General features: G+C 46.9%; 1 protein-coding gene across 7 annotated transcripts in view; it reads left to right on the forward strand.

The window, feature by feature from the left end:
• Nucleotides 1–21,226, forward strand: part of TRAF2 (TNF receptor associated factor 2) — a 59,329-nt gene extending 38,103 nt beyond the window's left edge. For 6 of the 7 annotated variants that reach the window (XM_075579099.1, XM_075579098.1, XM_075579103.1 and 3 more), the window contains 7 exons: nt 10,735–10,896; nt 13,045–13,119; nt 13,482–13,556; nt 14,422–14,781; nt 15,458–15,635; nt 19,187–19,335; nt 20,055–21,226. In XM_075579099.1, the coding sequence (XP_075435214.1) occupies nt 10,735–10,896; nt 13,045–13,119; nt 13,482–13,556; nt 14,422–14,781; nt 15,458–15,635; nt 19,187–19,335; nt 20,055–20,273 (1,218 nt within the window). In that variant the 3' untranslated portion in view covers nt 20,274–21,226. The remainder of the gene's footprint in view (nt 1–10,734; nt 10,897–13,044; nt 13,120–13,481; nt 13,557–14,421; nt 14,782–15,457; nt 15,636–19,186; nt 19,336–20,054) is intronic. The other variant, XM_075579102.1, reaches the window with a different exon arrangement.
• The last annotated feature ends 459 nt before the right edge of the window (nt 21,227–21,685 follow it).

Below are 21,685 nucleotides of genomic sequence, written 5' to 3' on the forward strand. Positions count from 1 at the left end.
CTGAGGGGCGGGGTTTGTGACGTCACAGTGGGCTGACGTCACACACAGGGGCTCACAGGCAATCTTCAATACGCCTGACTCGCCCGCTTCTCCTCCTCACTGCAGGTAATCTCCCCTGGAGCTTCTCCTCACCCCTCGCCTAGCCACACTCAGCGGTGACCGGGAGCACCGGGGCGGGGGGGGGGGGGAACGAGCGGCCGGGGGAACATGTCACCCCCACCGGCCATTCTCCTCCTCACCACCCCCTCGGGCCCCGTACTATCTCCCCTATCTCTATCTCTATCATGGGAAGCACGGGTGTCTCTGCAGTTAAACCTCGTTACTTTCAGCTGCGAGGGGGACCCCGTGCTTCCCGACATATTTACCGGAGAAGGTGCCGCTAGTACAGTCCCTTCCAGGGGAAACAAAATGGAGGTTTAACTCCTCCCAGTGTCATGCAGGCCAATAGGAAATCGCAGCTTTCCATTGGCCCGCGTCGCGCAGGGGTTTGGTAGCACCTTTTCTGGTAGTACCTCGGGAAGCAGGGGGTCCCCGGATCTGATATTAACATGGTTCAGTCCCGAAGACCCCGTGCTTCCCAGCTATAGAAAAAAATAAGGGGGGGAGCCATGCATGGGGGGGACTGCTCCTATAATTAAACACCAAGGTCCAGTGATTCCAGAAACACACGCTTGGGGTGTAGAAGGAGAAAAAGACGTGTAGGACGCATAAGGCCGGGACGGACCATACAAAAACAAGAGCTTGGAAACTCACTATAAATTGCTGGTTTAAAACCCACACCGTTGATTTAATCTCCTCTAAATGAATGCCGGCACCCTCCTGCTTATCTCCCGCAGTAAATTCTTACAAAGAGGTACAAAGTTGCTATTGTGCTGCAACACTCGCTTAACAGTAATTATACCCCAGGGGTGGCCAACTCCAGTCATCAAGGGCCAGGTTTTCATGGTATTCCTGCTTCAGCACAGTTGGCTCAGTTGAAGACCCGTTGGTGGCCCTTGAAGACGTGATTTGGCCACCCCTGGCTAACTGATTGAGCCACCTGTGCTGAAGCAGGGACCGATTGAGCCACTTGTGCTGAAGCAGGGTTATCCTGAAAATCTGACCTGTTCGGGGGTCTTGAGGACTGGAGTTGGGAACCCCTGTTATAACTTATTCTATTTAGAGCTGGCATTTCACACACGTGCTGCATGTAACATCTCCCAAGTACAAAGAGCTTTCAGGCTACTTTTTGTGTGCTTGAGACAAAGGCTCATCTTTCATACGCTATGAAGCCGTCATCCCCTTGCTGAAGAAGCTCTTAGCCCCATTGTCGCACTTCGGGTATACAGTACTTTGATCTATGTTGGAGATACTTTGGAAGTGGAAGTAATACATTGAGATTCACCTCTCGTTTTCAAGTATGTCCTGGGCACAGAATGATGGGGACCAATACATGGTTAGTTTAAATGAACAGAGGTTATGCGTTCTAGTTTTAGACATTTCATGGGCAGTTAGAGATAACATGACTGTGGGCGTATGTAACAGTGATAGACGAGATTAAAATGTGAGACAGCTTTAGTCTTAAAAGAAGTTGAATCGGTGGCGGCTGTGAGAGTCTCTGGTAGATTGTTCCAGTTTTGGGGTGCACGGTAAGAGGAGGAGGAGCGGCTGGAATGCTTGTTGAGCTTTGGGACCATGAACAGTCTTTTGGAGTCTGATATCAGATGATAAGAGCTGCATGTGGTAGGGGGGAGGAGCTTGTTCAGATAGACGGGTAGATTGCACAGAAAGTATTTGAAGGCAAGACAGTAAAAAATGTACAAGGCGCCTAGACTTAAGTGATGCCCAATCTAGTTCTTGGAGCATTTTGCAGCGATGTGTTTTGTGGTCACATTGTAGGTCAAAGCGGCATATTGAGTTGTCCCATTTTCTTTCTATGCACTAATACTTCTTACTTTACTTGCTTGAATTGCTGTACTTCTCTATATTTAAAGTTGATGACAGGCCAGTGAAGCCAAGTAAAACTTAGGACAGGGCTCCTCAACTGCCCAGTGTCAAATTCGACCATCAAAGGGGGTTGGAGTGGCCCTCGGACTCCCTGCCAATCTCTGTGCAGCTGTTCAGACAGCGAATTGCAATTTTTCACAGTGAAACTCCCTTTTAAGCAAAGGCAATATATATACAGAACATACGTTGTAAATGCTTGCAAAATGATCAAATATAATAGTTTAAGTCTTTAGATTTAAGATTACATTATATTTTTTTCTGATCTGGCCCCTTTGGAAAAATAGTGGAAGAATACAAACTTAGGATATAGGATTCCGCTGCTTGGGTGCGGGAGTACATTAAAGGAGCATCCCCCCCTCCCCCCCCAAATGGGTACGGAGCAGGGAGACTCCAGAGATGCACTGCATTCATTTCAGCTCTGGGGGCCCCTCCGGGATACTTACCTCCATATTCTACACTCAGAGCTGCTACAGGCAAGGGTTACGGGTGGGTGGGGGGGGGGGGGGAGAGGAGAGGGCATGTATCTAGGGATGCAGGGGGTCTCCGAAGCTGAAAGTAACGCAGTTCAGCTCCCGGAGACCCCCAGATTATTTTTCTTGCAACAATTGTTTTGAAGAGGTACCGAGTGGAAACCCCCTCCTAAAAATGAATGGTATGCAATATAAATCTATAGTGACCATGGCCGCACCTAGCACTTCCGCTTCATATAGATAGGTTTATGAAACATTGACATGGTATGAGGAAGGCTCCCAAGGTTTTGGATCAGTTGAACACATTTCATCACAGGGTCAGCTATGCGCAAGATCCAATAAAGAATCAGTCACGCGACTGCACTATTGCAGTTTAACGAATAACCCCCTTAGTGTTTTGTCTCAGTAGTAGGAAACAAAACGTACAACAAAATACTTTGATCTATTGTGTTGATGGGGAGAAAGACGGTACTCAGTGTTTAGTTAGTAAAAGTCGACATCCTGTTCCTGGATCGCGTTTCTAATCTCGAGTAAAATCTCGCACGCCCCTGTAATTAAGAGAACCTAACACCGCTGTAACTAAGAGAACCTAACATGTCTCCCTGCCATTGGATACCTATTCTATTGTAACTAGAATCATTATTTAGCTTGAGAATATCGCTACTAGGGATTCCAAATTTTTTTTTCCAGAGGTGCTTTTTTGGCAAAATCGGTGTTTTATTCCCCCCAAACCCCATGTGTTTTCCTTATAAAATAAAATCCGTCTTTATCAGTTATAATATATCACACAAAAGATGGAGGCACACAGTTTTAGTTGCAAAAAAGATTGCTGAGGCTTTTACTCCATGCTTAGAGCAGAGCAAATAACGTTTCGGGGACACAGCCCCTGCCTCAGATATTTGCCACCTTTTACACAGGTTACACATTGTGTGAAGCCTGAAAGGTTAAGTTTAAACGTGAAGTTGGGCACTGGATTCTGTGACAAGGACACCATCTTACAAGTGGTTAGTGTGGCGAAGGCTTGTGGCATTAAACGGGTCACGTTAGCTTCCTGTGCTTCAGGTGCCAGGCGTTGGATAGAAAACCAGACTGTAAGCTCTGCAGTACATTGATTTGTTGTGCTTGTAACCTCCCACGCAGTACAGCGCTGTGTATACTGCAAGATTCAACATCCTTTATATTGGATCTGCCAATCGGTCTAGGACATTTTTGTTGCAGACGTTTCGCTGCGACCAAATAACCGCTGGCGCTTTGCCGCAACCCACCCTGCCGCTGGCTACTTTACCGCTAGGGTAAGTGCCTAAACCCCTTACCCTAACCACTTAAACCCTTTAGATTAACCCCACACCCTAACCACTGAAACCCCTTAAATTAACCCCCTATGCTAAACAATAATAAAACTTGCCTTAGAAGCAGACAGGGATTTCAGCGGCGAAACAGCCGCAACAAAATGTCCCATTCTGCTGCAAATCACATGGTACATGCAACCCCTTCTTTCTATTGGAGTCTATGTATCAAGGCCATGTTTGAGCAAAAGTGGGACGTGCCCACCCTGCACCTACATATCAAAGCATACTGCTCCGATTATGCCCCAGCTTGTCCCTTAAGGAGTGTCAGTAGTTGAGCATTGGGGTGGGGGGAGTTACACGGAGCACAGATTATAGTGATGCATCACATTCTGCGTGTTTCTCTTTATTTCCCTGTTATTTGCCCCACTGCGCCGGATGTAACGCGCTGCGCGGGATGTACACACGTCTTACATATGCTGCAGCTCTGCCCCAACTAACGGAGCAGTGTGTCTAAGCACAATTTCCTCTGCATTGACATGTAGACCCCCTTCTCCCTCGCTAATGGACAGTAATGTTCTCTCTGGCTGGGACTGTGAAGATCTACGAGGGAATTCCCCCTAAATCACTTACAACCTAGAAAATATTGGACTGGTTGCAAAACAGCGCAAATATAGAGAGAAAATCCTGCTAATGTATTTCATTTCTGAAGCATTGCGTCTGGTTTCTTACATTTGTCGCCGATCGTTAGACCAAGATGCTTCGTTAATGTGTTAATGAAGCTGCAATGTGCAGCCTTTACTTTGCAGTAACAGCCAAATACTATGGGGGGAAAAAAATCAGTGAGAGTCTGCACACAGCCATATAGTTCCAAAATGTATATTTGAGCAACAATTTGCAAATAGTCCCAAAGATCAAAATAGTACAATACAGTAAAAAGTAGATTATAATACAAAAAAAATGAAAAGGGGCCGACACCAGAGAAATCCTCACGGTTTCGGGATACAAGAGGAAATCTAAACAGACCTCATTCCGTTGAGCAGAAATAGTCATCATGGCTGCCTGATGTCTTCCCACAACCCCCTGGGGCAGCTGCCCCCCTCATCTTGATGCGCGCCAGTTGTGATGTCATGGCGTGTGCACTTTACTGTAGCGACGCAGTGACCCCTAACAGGGATAAACACCGTAAAACATAGAGAAGGGCCACACCATTCAAACCTGATAGTATCATATAAAGAAACTAGTGTCACCTAACATGCATCATCATCCCATTATCCATTATCCATCATCCATCATCCATCATCATCATCTTTTTTTCTTTTTCTTTTCTTATTGTGTTTTTCCTATGCTATTTCTCTGTTGGTTATTTGGGCTCCATTCTTGAGCGGCCTGTTTTGATATATTGATATTTAGATTTGATTGCACAGTATTGAACTGTACCCTTTTTGAGTTTACTTTGCGGTAACCCTTTGCTACACAAAGAACCAGCATTGCACTCCATGACGGAATTGACAACAAAAATACACGCACCCACTCACACCCCGCTGCATTTATACACACCCATACAAAATTGCAGATCATCACAGTTGAAGTCACGATGTAGAAACATAAAGAGAAACTTGTTTCCTTGCCAGAGTCTCACGTTTCCTCTTTGATCCCTTCCCAGAACACACAGGCAAGCTCTTTATTTGTTTGGGTTATACTGTACATGTCCGCAGTACCACCTGCAGAACCAGCAACTCACGGACTTCTTCTTTTACACGTTCTTCTTGATGTTTCTGTGAATGAAAAGCTGCCTATGCCATCCCTCCAGCAGAGAGAGGGTAAACGTGTGTTACTATAGATAACCTTGACAGATCCTGTTTAAGGAATTGAAAGGGACTTAGTCCTGTTTTGGTTATTGAGGGCGCAGCAGTTAAACTTGAACAGCTGGTTTTTTTTTTAAGTGGAAAGTCCCTTTCATAATCCATTAACCTTTCGCGGAAAGTACCTAAAACCACGGAGCTTTGTTTATGGTAGCAGCCCAGATAAACGTGGTAGTGTTGCAATATTTAGTGTGTAATTCTTATTGCTGTGATAAGGTGCTTGCGATCAGTAAGCCTGTGGTGCGGTTGCATGCTGAGAATAAGGTGGTCTTCTTTCTCTGGGGGAGCAGATTCTGCACAGAGAGAGCTGACGCGTTTCTCTTTCACTTTCAACCTCTCTCTGTACCGCAGGCTCCAGCGTGATAAGCTCCCAAGTGTCTGATCGTACGGAGATCGGCTGAAAGCTGCCACCCAAGTCCATGCGATCAGCCACTGCAGAACTTGATGAAGGAGCTGGACTCCCCCCCCCTTTTTTCCCCATGGATGGGAAGCGGGTGGTCTCCAGAGCTGAACGGTGGGAATTTCATGTCGGGAAACCCCCCGATTCCCCAGATACATACCTGGAAAGGTGCCGCCGGTTACTTCCTAGGAATGCGTGCCAACAGGAAGCCACGATGGATTACGTCCCGGCTTCCTATGTGTCGGCACAATGCAGGTGATTTATGCTGCCATTTTGTTTCCCCTGGAGGTGCCTACTGACTGCACCTTTCCTGGTAAGTATCTTTTGAACCAACGGGTCCCTGGTGCTGAAAGAAACGTGGTTATTGGTGGCTACAACTTTAAAAAAAAAAAAAAAAGCCTTGGCTAATGACTGTGCTTATGGAGAGGGGTGGGCAACTCCAGTCCTCAAGGGCCACGAGCAGGTCAGGTTTTAAGGATATTCCTGCTTCAGCACAGGTGGCTAAATCAGTGGCTCAGTCTTCAGTGGTGCTTTGTTGCAGGCCTCTAGTACAGAAATGTTAACTCATGGGTCGGGAGGGGGAAAGAAGGGGTTAACTCATGGGTCGGGAGGGGGAAAGAAGGGGTTAACTCATGAAATTTCAGCAAACTCCTTAATTGTATTATTTTGATTTAGAGCCGCAGTCCATGCGATCAGCCGCTGCAGAACCTGATGAAGGAGCTGGACGCCCCCTTTCCCCCCCCCCCCCATGCTGGTCGCCATTTATTTTTTTGCTGCCTTTTCCTTTATTACCTACAGATGTTTCCTTGTCCTTCCCACACTTTTTTTTTATTTTTTTTTAAATCTCGCGGGTTCGTTCAGGAGGGAGAAGCATTTGAAGTATTAACCCCTTCAGTTCCAGAGGGTCCTGCCAGCCAGCACTCTTCTGAGCGATCACATGCTCCGTTCCCCGCAGCGGTCGGCGCCGGCCATGAACAGCCCCCCCCTAGGTTGTAAGGGCCTTTAGAGCAGCAGTGCGCAAACTGGGGGGGCGTGCCCCAGGGGGAGTGCGGGACTGACTGTGGGGGCGCGGGGTTTCCAGGGGCCTTCCCGAATGCACTTAAATTTTGTGCCGGGGAAAGCGGCGAAGGCCTCTGTAAACCTCGCTTACCTTGGCTCCAGCAGTTTCTTAGACACGTCGCCAAAGCAATGCGCGTGGTCATGTGACATCACGTTGCCATGGCAACGTGACGTCACGAAGCCAAGGTAAGGGGGGGGGGCGTGGAGAGGGGAACTGCCAGCAGGGGGGTGCAGGGAAAAAAGGTTGAAGGGGTTAGGAGATTAAAATGAAGTTCTCCCCAGAGCCCATTGCAGTCTAACGGTTACCGTGGTAACGTCTAGGTGAAGATGAATAAAAAAAATGATATTTTATAACACTAGAAAACGGTTATAAAATAAGCAGGACATGCTGAGGAGCAAGATACTAACACTACAGGAGTTAAACTCGGAGGCTTCTGAGGAGTATTTCTGCTTTAATCCACTAAACGTAGCACTTTGGTCTTAAGTGAGTCTGGCTGTTCCTAATCATTTTATGGCTGAGATAAGGGAGGGGTGTGTGGACGCTATCCTATATGATCCCTCATAATTATGACTTTGTCCTTATCGGACACACCACTCCTCCACTTCCCCCACCCACTTCCTGTCCTCTCGGATACGGATAACGTTCCTTCCATCTGCTCACATTAGTCACTGGCGCGCCTGCCCAAACCCCTGCATTATTTTCATCAGAAGCGGTTTGTCGGGAGATGAAAGATGAGCTCAGTAGCCATCCCAGCATTCGTTCTGTACACCGCAGCGAGGCTCATCTATTCTTAGCTAAAGAAGGCACGATTCTGTAGCTTCCTGTGCAGCCGCATCCTAGCTCAGGAGGAGGCCATCAACCAGCTCCATTTCTGCTGCAAATCCTCTTGCTTTAGAGTTGTTGTGTAAGGGCCACTCGTTTTAAAAGCACGCAGGTGAGACTGTGCTCCTAGTGCAGGCGTCTAGTTCTTAGTTGACAAACATTATATCAGTGGTGCTCAACTCCAGTTCTCAAGCCCCCCCCCCCCCCCCCCCAACATGTCAGGTTTTCAGGATATCCCTGCTTCAGCACAGGTGGTTCAATCAGCCCCTTCTTCAGCACAGGTGGTTCAATCATGATTGACCCACCTGTGCTGACGCTGGTATATCCTGCAAACCTGACCTGTTGGGAGGGGGCTTGAGAACACACCCAGGTGACGCCTCCTTTACCGTTTTAAACAGCTATTTCTCAATTTTGCATATTTTTAATAGCTCTGCAAACTTGGGCTGAAAAGGGTAGCTGTAAAAACCTTAATACACAAAGTTACGCACATGAATTGCCTACATACATGTCTTGTCTATACAGTTTATTGCCTAATGGAGCCGTCCTTCCAAGCACCCTACTGTATTGTAAACATGTATAGGAAGCAGGGGGCTGCCGAATCTGAACCGCCTTCATTCCAGCTCCGGAGACCCCCTGCTTCCTGAGATACTTGGTGCTACTGGTATTCCTCATGTGACGCAGGCCAATAGGAAGCCGCGACAGATGCCGTTGGCGATTTTTTTTTTTGTCCAGCATGTCCAAGGGGATTTAAACCTCCATTTTGTTTGCCCTGGAGTGGATTCTACCGGCAGCAAAAAGGGGGCGGGGGGTAAAAAAAAAAGTGCAGGAGGAACTTGGAGTGTTCCCCGGAGCCGTTTCGTAGTCTCCCAACCTCCAGGGGACACCCGGGTTCCTGATTCTCCAATTGGTGTGTCAACTGGGAAGAATACTTGGACATGCCATGGCCATGGGGGAGGGGGGGGGAGGGAGGTGGGCTCAGGCAAGGGTTAAAAACTGTTTTTATATATAGGGGATTGCTGCTTTCAAAAGAGTCAGGTTTTTGGTTTGCCTATTGACTTCAACAGGAGGAACCCAGGTCTATGACACTATTTGACACCAGGTATCCCCAGGGGATTATATTATATCTTCCTGGACCTGTGTTTCTCATTGTAATTTAAAGGTGCAGTTCCACCTGATCAATATCTTGATTTTTTTTTTTTTTTTTTTAACATGGATATTTACAGCTGAAGGTAGCGTCAATACTGTCCCCTCCCGGGGAAACAAAATGGAAGTTTAAATTCCCAACGTCAATCCCTAAGATGATTTGAACGTTCATGAAATACTGACGGCACCTTCCCCGGTCAGTATATCGTGGACCTGGGAGTCCTCAGAGCTGAAATGAATGTGTTTCAGCTCCAATCTCTGCCATGTAGGGTGTGTGGTAGGGTGTGTGGTAGGGTGACCATAAGTCCGGGTTTAGTTAGGACAGTCCTGGATTTTCATGAAATGTCCTGGTTTCCCGACAATATTCTCAAAATTGTTCCAATTTTGGAACTTGGCCTGTTTGGATGGCAGCAGCAGAGGAGGAGGGAGAGCGAATGGGGGGGGGGGGGTAGGAGGGAGAGCGAATGGGAGGGGGGGTTAGGAGGGAGAACGAATGGGAGGGTGGTTTGGAGGGAGAGCGAATGGGGGGGGGGGAGGAGGGAAAGCGAATGGGAGGTGGGGAGGCGTGGGAGCGAATGGGATGGGGGGGGAGATGGAAGATCGAAGGGGGGGGGTAGGAGGGAGAGCGAATGGGGGGAGGTAGGAGGGAGAGCGAATGGGAGGGGGTTAGGAGGGAGAGCGAATGGGAGGGGGGTTGGAGGGTGAGTGAATGGGAGGGGGGGTTGGAGGGAGAGCGAATGGGAGGGGGGGAAGGAGGAAGAGCAAATGGAAGGGGGAAAGGAGGGAGATGGGACGCGGGAAGGAGGGAGGGGGTAGATGGGAGAGCGAATGGGCGAGGGGAAGGAGGGAGAGCGAATGGGAGGGGTTTGGAGGGAGAGCGAATGGGAGGGGGGGTGGAGGGAGAGTGAATGGGAGGGGGGGAAGGAGGGAGAGCGAATGGGAGGGGTTTGGAGGGAGAGCGAATGGGAGGGGTTTGGAGGGAGAGCGAATGGGAGGGGTTTGGAAGGAGGGGGGTTTGGAGGGAGAGCGAATGGGAGGGGGGTTTGGACAGAGAGAGCGAATGGGAGGGGGGGGTTGGAGGGAGAGTGAATGGGAGAGGGGAAGGAGGGAGTGCGAATGGGTGGGGGAGATGCGGGGAAGAAGGGAGAGGGAATGTGGGACGAGGGAGCGAGAGTTTGTGTTATGTTTGGAAACTGAAATAAATCAACAATACAGCATAATTGGGAATGCCATCAGACAATTACCATTATAATATTTGTTTTTAAGTGGTGTCATTTATTTTCTATAAAAAAAAAAAGTTGTGTCTCTGTTTCTACTTTTGAACCTCTGATCACCCTGCAGTGTGGGGGCAGCTCCTTGGATCACAGATTGTTTCTGTGCTGATTACAGGCGTAGTACCTTAAAGCAACATTTGGCTGTTTTTGGTTTCTTTGGAAATGAATTCTTTCCACCAGGGCCTCTGCTGAGAAAGTGCTAGTTACCTCCAATCGTAGCCCACACTGGTTCTGCCGGAGGTTCGACATGATGAGCAAGGAAAGGGGTTTCTTTGCCCGTGCAAACTCCTGTTTAGCAACAGGATTCAGCTCACTGTGTTTACAAAGCAACCCATTCTGCGGCTGCACGTTTCCCAAAGCTGCAATAAATCTGTGCCCTGTAAGAGTGGTAACATGTTTCGGTTACATTTGTGGTTTTACCATTGCAGGCCAATCACGAGGGGCTATGCCCATTCATGTTAGTGCCGTGCTTGGCGTGTAAAGCCCCGATCAGAGCAAATGAGAGAGAGTGGCATAACGAGCGTGAGTGCCCAGAGAGGAAGCTGAACTGCAGATACTGCAAGCTGTCCTTTTACTTCCCCGAGATCAAGGTACGGCGCTTCTTCTTATGTCTGCGACGTATCGACCGCAGGCACCGCTAACCCCTATGAAACATTCACAACTTAGGGCAGGAGCTGCGTAAACTTCATTAAGTACTATAGCCTGGATCCACTTAAGGCTGCGCTTATAGTGCCAGCGACGCGACCGTCTCGTCAAAACAAATGCATTGTCGCCGTCGTCGGCGCTTATAGTGCACGCGACGGCCACGGAGCGACAGTGCTACCAAAAATCTGGTAGTCACTGATATTTGATTTTTTCGGTGACGGTTTCCCCTTGCGGCCAATCATGAGCTTCTCCGTCCCTCTGCCCTCCCCCTTTTTTGACGTCACATGCCTTGTAGCCAGCGACGTTGCCTAAACTTTAAATACAACTTTTGCGATGGCGACGGGTGACGGCCTAACCCAGGGGGGCTCAACTCCAATCCTCAAGATCCCCACCCCCCCAACAGGTCAAGTTTTCAGGATATCCCTGCTTCAGCACAGGGGGCTCAATCAGAGGCTGTCGAAGATTGAGCCCCCTGTGCTGAAGCAGGGACTGATTTAGCCACCTGTGCTAAAGCTGAGAGATACTAAAAACCTGACCTGTTGGGGGTCTTGAGGATTGGAGTTGAGCCCCCCTGCACTAAACCGGGTAAAAATATAAGCTGCAGAAAAAACTATGCCGTATTTTACTGGGTGCTCTCGCATAAAATAACGGCAAACGTGGAAATGAGTAATCACCGACAAATTACTTATTCACTACACTCGAAAACCTGGCGATATTGGGCTACCTATGACTGACCACCAGGGGCGCGGCAGCTGCTCCAGTGCAGAATGGGCCCAGAGATCAGCTAGGGGGGCCTGGCAAGTCTAGCTAGGGGGATCCCGGAAGTCAGAGCCCGTCTGAAGTAGAGCTCAACTTCCGGTATCGGCCTTTTGGATGCCTTCCCATTCCCGCTCCCTCCCCCTCGCCCCACTGATAGGGCCACAGGAGATGGAAGCAGAGATGGGGGGGGGGGGGCAAGTGAGAGGGAAAGGGGAGGGGAGATGTAAGGCAGGGGGGTGGGGGGGACAAAGAGAAAGAGGGGGAGGGGAGAAAGAAGGGAGCAAGAGAGGGGAACATGCCCTGGGTGCAAAAAATACCTGGTATCCCCTCTGATGACCGCTACAGACCTAGGCAAGATAAGATTAACATTGTAGCAATTCGTAATATATTAAATCTATAGTAGCCACAGTGGCCAGCTAGTAATGCTCAACCCGATGACTTGCTGCCCTCTTGGACTACTGAAACGTAATATTTGCACACATGGGAGTTCTATTTCTTGTGTTTTATTTGTAGGGTGTTAACTCCTTGGGTGCCTGCAGTCATTCAATGCAACCCACTGGTAGCCTCCAACATCACAGATCATTATTTAGTTCCATGTGTTGTGGTGTAAGCCAGGGGCGGCCAACTCTAGTCCTCAAGGGTCACCAACAGGTCAGGTTTTCAGGATATCCCTGCTGCAGCACAGGTAGCTCAGTCATTATGAGCCACCTGTGCTGAAGTGGGGATGTCCTGAAAACCTGACCTGTTGGTGGACCTCGAGGAGTAGCATTGCCCACCACTGATCTAGGCATATGAGGATTGTAATAACTTCACCACTGTCAGCGCCTCCTATTGGACATCTCCTAAAACTCACACGTGCTTTTAACACCGTGTGGGCGGGTGCAGGAAAGGCCGCGACTGCTGCAGAACCAGAGCTGTCAATCGCCGCTCTGCTTCCCAAACTCACGCCCCGCAATGCCTTGCATATCGCTACACCACGGCTCTGTGGGATTCAATTTAGGGACGCCCAGCGCTGATTAACAGATGTGCTTCTGAAGATGTTCTGTAGCAGCCGCGGGTCTCACGTTCTCCAATCGTCCGTGACGAGTCGACTTTTCCAGAAGATGGGACATGAGATTAGTCTTGCTCTGCTTCCTAGTGGACTAACTAGGTGTAACCCAGTTTCTGCAGTACCTTACTATCAAGTCATTATGTAATGCACCAATGATCGTCTCAGATCGTCTCTGACCCGAACTCCATGTACTCTGAGCACCAGACAAAGAAAAAACATGATCCATAATACTTTGTACAGTGCAGTCTGGTCTATCTGATGAATATTTCTGTTCTTGGAACAGGCGCATGATGAGATCTGCCCCAAGTTTCCCATGACGTGCGAAGGCTGCGGAAAGAAGAAAATTCCCAGGGAAAAGGTAACGCGTTTAATTTATTTCGCCGCCACGTGCGGCCCCAGTGTGGGATTTTTCTCACGGCAACTGCCTCTCGGCCATATAAGACATTTAATCTGAGTGCAAAGCATGAACTCAGGACGTCACACGTGTGCAGGTCTGAGAGTGCCACATGAAAGAATTACTTAACCCCCCCCCCCCCCCAAAACAAAGTGTGACATCCCCCAAAAACAAAGTGTGACATTAATTGGTGCAATGCGGCCTTCTCTGACAATTAATACCATTAGTCAAGTTTCCTACAATTATTATGTACTATGTTCCTTTTGTATGCAATGTGCTTTAATGGTTGGAGAACTTTTCATTAATGTCATGTGCCTTTACCATAGTTTGCAGACCATGTTAAATCATGCGGCAGGTGTAAAGTACCATGCAGGTACCTGGTGGTCGGCTGTAGTGAAATGGTGAGTGTCAATTTGTCGTCGCATGCTCCATGTAAATGGTTTGCACAATCCAGCAAGGAGGTCCCTAAGAGACGTCCTGTATGACCAGCTCTGTGGGAGAGGACGCGGGTGAATAACGCTGACTGCATCTTGCACTTTAGATTGGGAGCCTGCCTGCAGAACTGGTTGTAGATGAGCATGTGGATGGGGATTTAACCATCTGCAGTAATTTAGCTGTTATAATTTCAGCTATGCAGTTAGGAGCTGCTGTTCTTTGCGGCTGAAGGTTAGTAGAAAATAATGTCCTTTCTAGGGGAGGGCGTTTAGGTGAGTGGTGCACAGATTCATGTTCTCTTGGTTGTATTTATTAATATACTGTAGTGCTAAGCAGCTCTGTATGAGTAAAATTGCCCTGTGGCTTATGCGTCTTACAATGAAACTTGGTACACAAGGTTGGGTAGAATAGAGCTTCCCCATGTTGGGTCAATGGCTTACCCAGTTTCTTCCCAATTGTATTTAAGTGTTTAGTTTCCTTGACCCAATGACAGAAGGTAAAAATAAGAGGATCCTTCTGTTTACTAAGCTGAGATTTCTTATTCGTTAAGAAAGCAACACACAGAGGTCCAGAACCATACATTCACCTACAAAGTCTTGTAGCTATGATGGGCCGAGGAAAATTTATTTATTTACAAGTTGTATACTGCTTATTAAACATCTGATGATGGGATCTATGTGTGCCCAGTAGTTTAAGTATAGCTGCCACAGTCATGTTGTAGACAAAAGGGTCCGTGTTGGTCCTATAAATGATTTCAAATTCCATCAAACTCCATTCACTTGTGAAGTTCGTTTACAACCCCAATCCATTGTACCTCTGTGTTACCCTTAGGTGGAGAATGAGAAATGCCTCGAACATGAGAATAAGTGCTTGGCTGATCACTTGGCCAAACTGTTGGACTTTATCGTCCAGCACAAAAATGAGCAGTCCGAGGTCCTGCAGCAGGTGGCCTTACTCCCTGTGCAAGGCAGCCCAGCTCCCCTCACCAGCTTGCTCCCACGCGCTGAAGCTGACCCTTCCAAGCTGGCTGAGCTGCTGCAGCAGTGCAATATGCTGGAGCAGAAGACGACCACATTTGAGAACATTGTCTGCGTCCTAAACAAAGAGGTCGAAAGAACATCTATGGTAGCAGAAGCCCACGTGAGACAGCATCGCATAGACCTGGAGAAAATCGAATCTTTAAGTAGTAAGGTCAGTAAGAGGCATCTCCTTTTGGGCTGTTAAATGTTTCTCTTTCTAACACCACAAGGGGAAAGCTTTCTTGACACGAGCTGCTATAGAGCCCTACTTTGAAGTTGTGGGTCTTCATATTTTGTCGGTGGCTCCGACGGGAATAACACAACTACACAGAGAACAACATACGTTATGTCTGGCTTTACAATGGAGGACTGGCAGCTCTCCTCCATCACTGCAGCTACTGGAAAGGTGTTACTAGATGACGATAGGCCAATCCTGTAGTGCACTTGGGCCGTAACGTTCCACCTGACAGTGTGTGTCGCAAACCAAAATCAGAATACTAAAGCTGCTCGATGACTGACTGGAGCATAGGAATATTTCATTTATTGAAATATATAGAAGTCAATGGACCCTATGCTAATTAGTACCGACACTCTATCGCTCGATGTGAATAATGCAAAGACGTACTTGATGTCACATTATTGGAAGATAAAGCAACGTCCCGTAACTTCCTTTCCTGGTTTAGGCTTTATGAGCCCTGGTGTAACGGAGCTTGGTGCCCTATGGTGGATCTAGTCCTATGTCTTGTCGTTCTTAGCCTAGTATTCTGACCACCATTGCCACTCTTCTCCTACTTTCTTTTACATAAGCTACGGATTTTATTTGAGATCCCGTCTCCTGTGTCATCCAGGTTCGGCAGCTGGAACGAAGCATCGGTCAGAAAGATGTGACATTAGTTGACATGGAACAGCGATTACTAGAGTTCGAGCTCTCTGCGTTTGACGGAGTCTTCATCTGGAAGATTTTGGACATCGCCAAGAAGCGTCAGGATGCCATCGTTGGCCGCTGCCCTGCCATGTTTTCTCCAGGTAAGTTACCACTTCTTTAGATAGTTTACAAAAATAGGTGTTATTTCCAGTAAGCTGCAGGGGGTGGTTACATTAAACGGGACGTCTCCAGAAATGAAGCCCTCCTGTGACAGCATAAAATAACTAAATACATTTAAAGCACAACCAGCAATGGGACCAATAAGTGCATAACCATAAACGCTGCCTTGTTGTTGTTGTTGTTTTATAGCATTCTATTTAATGGAAGGGAAAAGGGTTCTGTGGTGGGATGGGTAGAATCAGGGACATATTTACCAAGCAATGCTATTCTGAAAGAAGGTGAGTTTGACATAGACGTTTCTCAAAGTAAATTTTGTTTAAAAGCAATACACACAATTAGGATAATAGTACAGTGTCCCCTCAGTGTGAGGAGAGCTAACACCTGGTCAAGATCATTTATCTCTCATAAAGCACCGGAATATATACCTGAACAAAACAGTATCCCCATTCCATTTTTAGTCATGTATATTACCTTTTCCCCCACCCTAGCTGTATCTTCTTGCCAGCACTTTCCTGTTCTCTCCTTTCCGTGGCTTAGTGTAGGAGACGAACGGTCTTTAATGTGTTTAGAAGATTTGGACTAGGCCAAGTAATCATGTTGCAAAAATCTTCTCTTCGGGGAAGGTCAGTTGTCTATAGACCTTGCGGACTGCTTGCCGGCAGCTGTATATGCCTGTATGTTGATGAGATATTTTGCTAATCCTCTACAAACCAACCTTATTCTGCATTCAAACTTTAACCCATCCCTTGCTGGTTCATGCTTGCTCAGTTTCATCATATTACTCAGTCTCTCTTATGGTGGCCTGTTTGGGGAGGGAGGTGGGAGGGGGGGTCTTACCGTCCAACATAATCCCCTCTTTGAGGTCACCATCGCTTTCTTCTTTGGCTCTCTTCCCGGGAGGGTTGATGAAACCTAAAACAAACAGACCTTTTACTCCCATTCCCACAACTAAGGCCTTGGATATAATAGGCACGCACGACCCAGCGCATGGCGTCGCTCGCCTGCTGCAGAGACGAGCTATGGCCTGGGGATCTGGTGGCGTGCGGGTGCCGTTCGCCCTCATTGGCTGAACCACGCACCTGACCTGCCCGTCGAGCCACAAAATCAAATAATTTGGACCGCCCGAAAAATCGGCCGCTCCATCGCGTCCTCTATGGCCGTCCTCATTGAGGTACAGGCTTTGACTATGGCCGCAGCCAAAGACAGTCTAAATATATGAGCAGGGCAGAGAAACTAGCAATAAAGAAGAATATATAAAAATAGTAATTACATTTAAAACAATTACAGGATGTATTATTTTTATTTCTAAAACAGCTAACCCCTCTAACTTTCCTACCACAATGTATGTGATATTCATGTAATCTTTCATTAGATATTTCAGTTATAAAGACATACAAATAAGGCGTTCTGGATCTGATAACACTTCCCCTAATATATACCTCAAATTGATGCGAGCTGGTACATAGTCTGATTCTTTCTAATCAAGAAGTTCGAGAACAACCCTCACATTTGAGAGACTCACCATGGTGAAATGGGAAACCACTTCCAATAGTATAAATATCAGTCATTTACCTTCCCACAGTCTCAATTACATTTTTAACATACGCCCAATTTCTTACAATAAACCTGGGAGTCTGCCAACAGATAGGTGGGAGCCAGGCTTTTAGCAGCGTACCCTATCACCCACATCATGCGGATCAACAATTGATTCAAAATACTGCATGATCTGCGAAACTGGCGAGGTAGAATCCAACATTCCCAATAACAGCTTCAGGTGTGTAAAGTCTCAGAGGGGCATACGTTTTCCTGATCTCAAACGCACCCCTCGGACCCATTTCCCTCACTGTCCCCTGGGTCAGGCTAATCCTGACGGCTACTGCTAGGCTGCCCAGTCATATCCAATGTTTGACAGGCACTGTACTTTTGAACATATTTCTGAAACGGTTCCATATTGTTTATGATTCTTAAGAGTCTTCAGTTCCCTTGAATACAAAGGCCCTGTCGGACTTCTCACACTTAAACCCCCACATCCCCTATTAACCCATTGCTGCACATAGCCCAGAACTCTTGTAACATATACTCACTGGGCCCCTCTTGTTTTTTGGATTGTGTTTTCCTTTGTTTGTGTTGTTGACTTTTTGGCAGTGTGTAGCACCTTTTTGTTTTGCACTTCATTGGGATATTTTTAGTATGTACAGTAGATCAGTGTGTTGTTTGTCTCTCTTCCCCAGTCCTCCTGGGTACACCCCTCCCTGTGGGAGTATTTGTCTAGGTGGTTGCATCCTGACAGTGCCCTGTGTAGTATGCTGTTTATGAGATTGTGTTTGCTCTCTTGGCATTATACTGCTTTTTGCACCTCTATTGGTGTCACAGCTGTTTGAGTGCTGTGGGGGTACTCCTTTATTTTTATATATACTCACTGGGGGTGTTAGGCCTTCAAGTGTTTCCATGAGACACCTTGCAGTGTTGAACTATACTGTATAGCCCATTTGCTTGAAAGGGTCATAAGGTATCTTCCAGGACCGGAAGGTATCTTATGTAATAACACCGTGTAGTAAATATGGCCCTCAACGTATTTAGTGTGGCGTCTCACATGTTGCCTGAAGGGACCTCTGAACCACCAAATATATTCCTCACACGATGTGACGGTCTTTTCCCTGATATCCCTCATGTTTCCTTTCCATTGTGTGATAGAGGATATTGGTGCCAAACCCCCGAATCTCAGCACCCAGCAATATGACATACTTTTATACTTTTACAATATGTCATTAGGAAAACGTGCAGTAAAAAAAAAAAAGAATCTGTTTCTTAATTGTTACTGTTACATTTGTAAAATCTCATTTGGAAAGAACTTTAAGTAATGAACACACAATTCTTGCAAGCTCTAACCCCAGAACCCAACACATATATATATATATATGTTTGTGTGTCCAAAGGAGTGCTACTGAGCGTGGCCAAATGTATCAAAAGACAAAAATACCCAATGCTACGTACATCCAATGTGACAAAATACATAGTTAAATACTTCAATGTTAGTATTTTCAGGAGTAAGGGTCATTTAGTTAAACCCTTTGGCCAAAGCGTTATACCCCTGCAGCCACGTCACAGCATGACCAGTACGCAAGTTAACTGACTACAACAACGCACTGGAGTTGCATTTGAAATAATTTGTCTGGAAATAAACTTGAACATATCCATCTAATTTTCAAGTCTATCTTGGTCCACTTTATTCTGTTAACGGTACGGATTTATTAAAAGGACCAGCTTGAGAGCACTTTATGGATGTAGTTCGTAAGTGAACTTTTGAGACCTTGCAAGTCTTCATGTCTAAGACTTGTGTAGAGTTTGTAGATGAGATTTCTTGCTATGGTAGTATGTTTTGAATGTTGGCACCTGCTCATGCCTAAAACATCCACTGCATGTCTACACTAGCACAGTACAGATGCAATTTCATTTCTCGATAGCTGTTGTGGAACTATTTATTTGGCATTTGAAGGATGTGTTTTTATTGTTTGTTTTCTCCAATCTCTAGCTTTCTACACCAACAAGTACGGCTACAAGATGTGTTTAAGGATCTACCTGAATGGGGACGGCAGCGGGCGTGGTACACACCTTTCTCTCTTCTTCGTGGTGATGAAGGGTGCTAGCGATGCCCTCTTGCGTTGGCCTTTTAACCAGAAGGTCAGTTCTGGAGATTCCAGGCCTGGAGTCAGACATCAGTTTTGAGATGTACCCATTCAGCACCTAAAGAGATACATCTCGGTTTGCAATAGTCTATAGATTCCTCTGCTTTGCAGATGCCTCTGCTGCAAAACATACACTTTTAATCGAAGATGCATCCTAAGCATTCCATTGTTTCTTTTATGTGGAATATAGAATAAGGGACCAATACGACTATTTCTTTTTTGTCTATAATTTCTTTTAATGAATTTAGAACTAACTCGCCCCTGTTTTTGCCAATGAGGCCTGCAATATATATGGCTTTTTGCACAGTACACTTTCTGGGACTTAATGACATGGATGGATTCATTATGAATTCTTAACTTTAATCTAAATCCTTTTGATCTTCCTTCACATTGACTTGCAGACCTCACTCCCTTCTGCGTCAGTTTGTCTGGAGTAAATGTGCCACATACTCTTATACAGCTCAACCCCCTTATAACGCTGTGCTTGGGGTCCAAAGAATCACATCGCGTTATAAGCGGATCGCGTTAGAAATAATGTACCATTGTATGCTTTGTACAATAAAGTATTTAAGATACCAATAACCGTGTTGTAAAGTATTCATAAATACGAAAATTGGGAGCCACCCTTGCATCGCGTTACAAGCGGATTCGCGTTGTAACGGATCGCGCTATAACGGGGTTGAGCTGTACTTATTTCACTGTTCTGGTTTCCAGGTCACCCTAATGCTGTTGGATCAGAATAATCGGGAGCATGTGATAGACGCCTTTAGGCCAGACGTCACTTCCTCATCCTTCCAGCGACCAGTCAGTGATATGAACATTGCCAGTGGATGCCCACTTTTCTGCCCTCTGGCCAAGCTTGAAACGAAGAATTGTTACATTCGTGACGATGCCATCTTCATCAAAGCCATCGTGGACCTCACTGGCCTCTAAATAAACTAGTCTGGGGGAGCGGAAGACCCAAGATCATAACAATAGCATCACTCTTGTAAGCAGGTAAAAAGTCCAGATTAAAGGTACAGCAAAGTGAACAAGGCAGCTTCACCACCCAATGCCTGCACTTCAGGTAGCAGGACCAAAGCACTATGGAACATAGAAAGGGCCGCTGCTAAGGCATCTTACTCACTATAATCTCTTATCCTGGGATCGTTCTGTCAGGCAAGTAACCTGTTCTTTCCTCGCAAACAAGTGGTCGCCTGCCATTCAAATGAATGTAAGGCTGCGGTCCCTGTCACCGCCACAGCGCACGGCTCGGCGTGCGCTGTGCTATCAAGCCCCGCCCCCCCCCCAGTCCGGCCGGTCCCAGTCCCTACCTTGTCGCGCACCTTTCCCCAGCGGTGCGCGACAGGTTTTCAGGGAGGCAGGTGAATTTGAACTTGACACCAGCGACACGCCCCCGCCGGCGGCTCAGCCAATAAGGGCGAACCAGCCGCGGGACGTCATGGCCACGCCCACGCAAACCCACAGCCACGCCCCCTCCCGTCGCAAACCTTCCCTCTCCCCCCAGACCGCAGATCGCGGTGTAGCGCTGTGCATGCGCCGCCCCCCGCCGGGCGCGCGTGCCACAGTGAAGACTGGGGACTCAGCCTAAGGTGACTTATGGCAGCAGATGGCTTAGTACACACGGGCTATTAGGTGAGCTGCTTTAGAAACAAGAAAAAGGTATATGTTTTAATCCCCTTTTTTCCCCATCTTTTTTTTAAATTTTTTTTATTGGAGTCGTAGAAGAAAAAAACAGAGACAGTGGAGTCATGGGCACGTGACTAAATTATACAGAAATCGAGTCCAATAAACCATTTTCCATTTTTGAGATTTAGATCAGAAAAAGGGACAAAAGGGGGGAAGGAATAGGGGGGAGACAAACAGAGGAGGCAGGGAAAGGTATGGACAGGAGGGGGTGGGTGGGGGGGGGGGGGGGAGAGGGAGGAGGGGAAGGGATGGGACGGGAGAGGGGCGAGGCGAGGGGTGACCATCTCCTCCCAAAAGGTATATGTTTTAAGTACATTTTTTTTTTTTTTTTTAAAGAAGATTTTGTACAATAGGAGTCATCAAGCGCCATGTTAGAACTAAAACATGGGGGCAAACAGGACTTTAATCATATCTGCTCAGTGTTATGGAGGATTAAACCGCTTTTGGTTTTGTGCATTTAATGTCAATAACCATGAAGTAAGTGTCCAGTTTAAAAGGAGAGAGATTGCGCTCGTAGACAGAACAGAAGAGTACATTTAAAGAAAGTGGAACGCCTTCCTTAGATGAGAGGGAGGATTTAGGAGATTTAGCAGGGAAATAAATTAGACTTGGATATGGGATATAGAGAGACAGATTTCTGCTGAGAATATACCGGT

This window comes from Ascaphus truei, chromosome 21 (assembly GCF_040206685.1).
Source record: "Ascaphus truei isolate aAscTru1 chromosome 21, aAscTru1.hap1, whole genome shotgun sequence".
Lineage (NCBI taxonomy): Eukaryota > Metazoa > Chordata > Amphibia > Anura > Ascaphidae > Ascaphus > Ascaphus truei.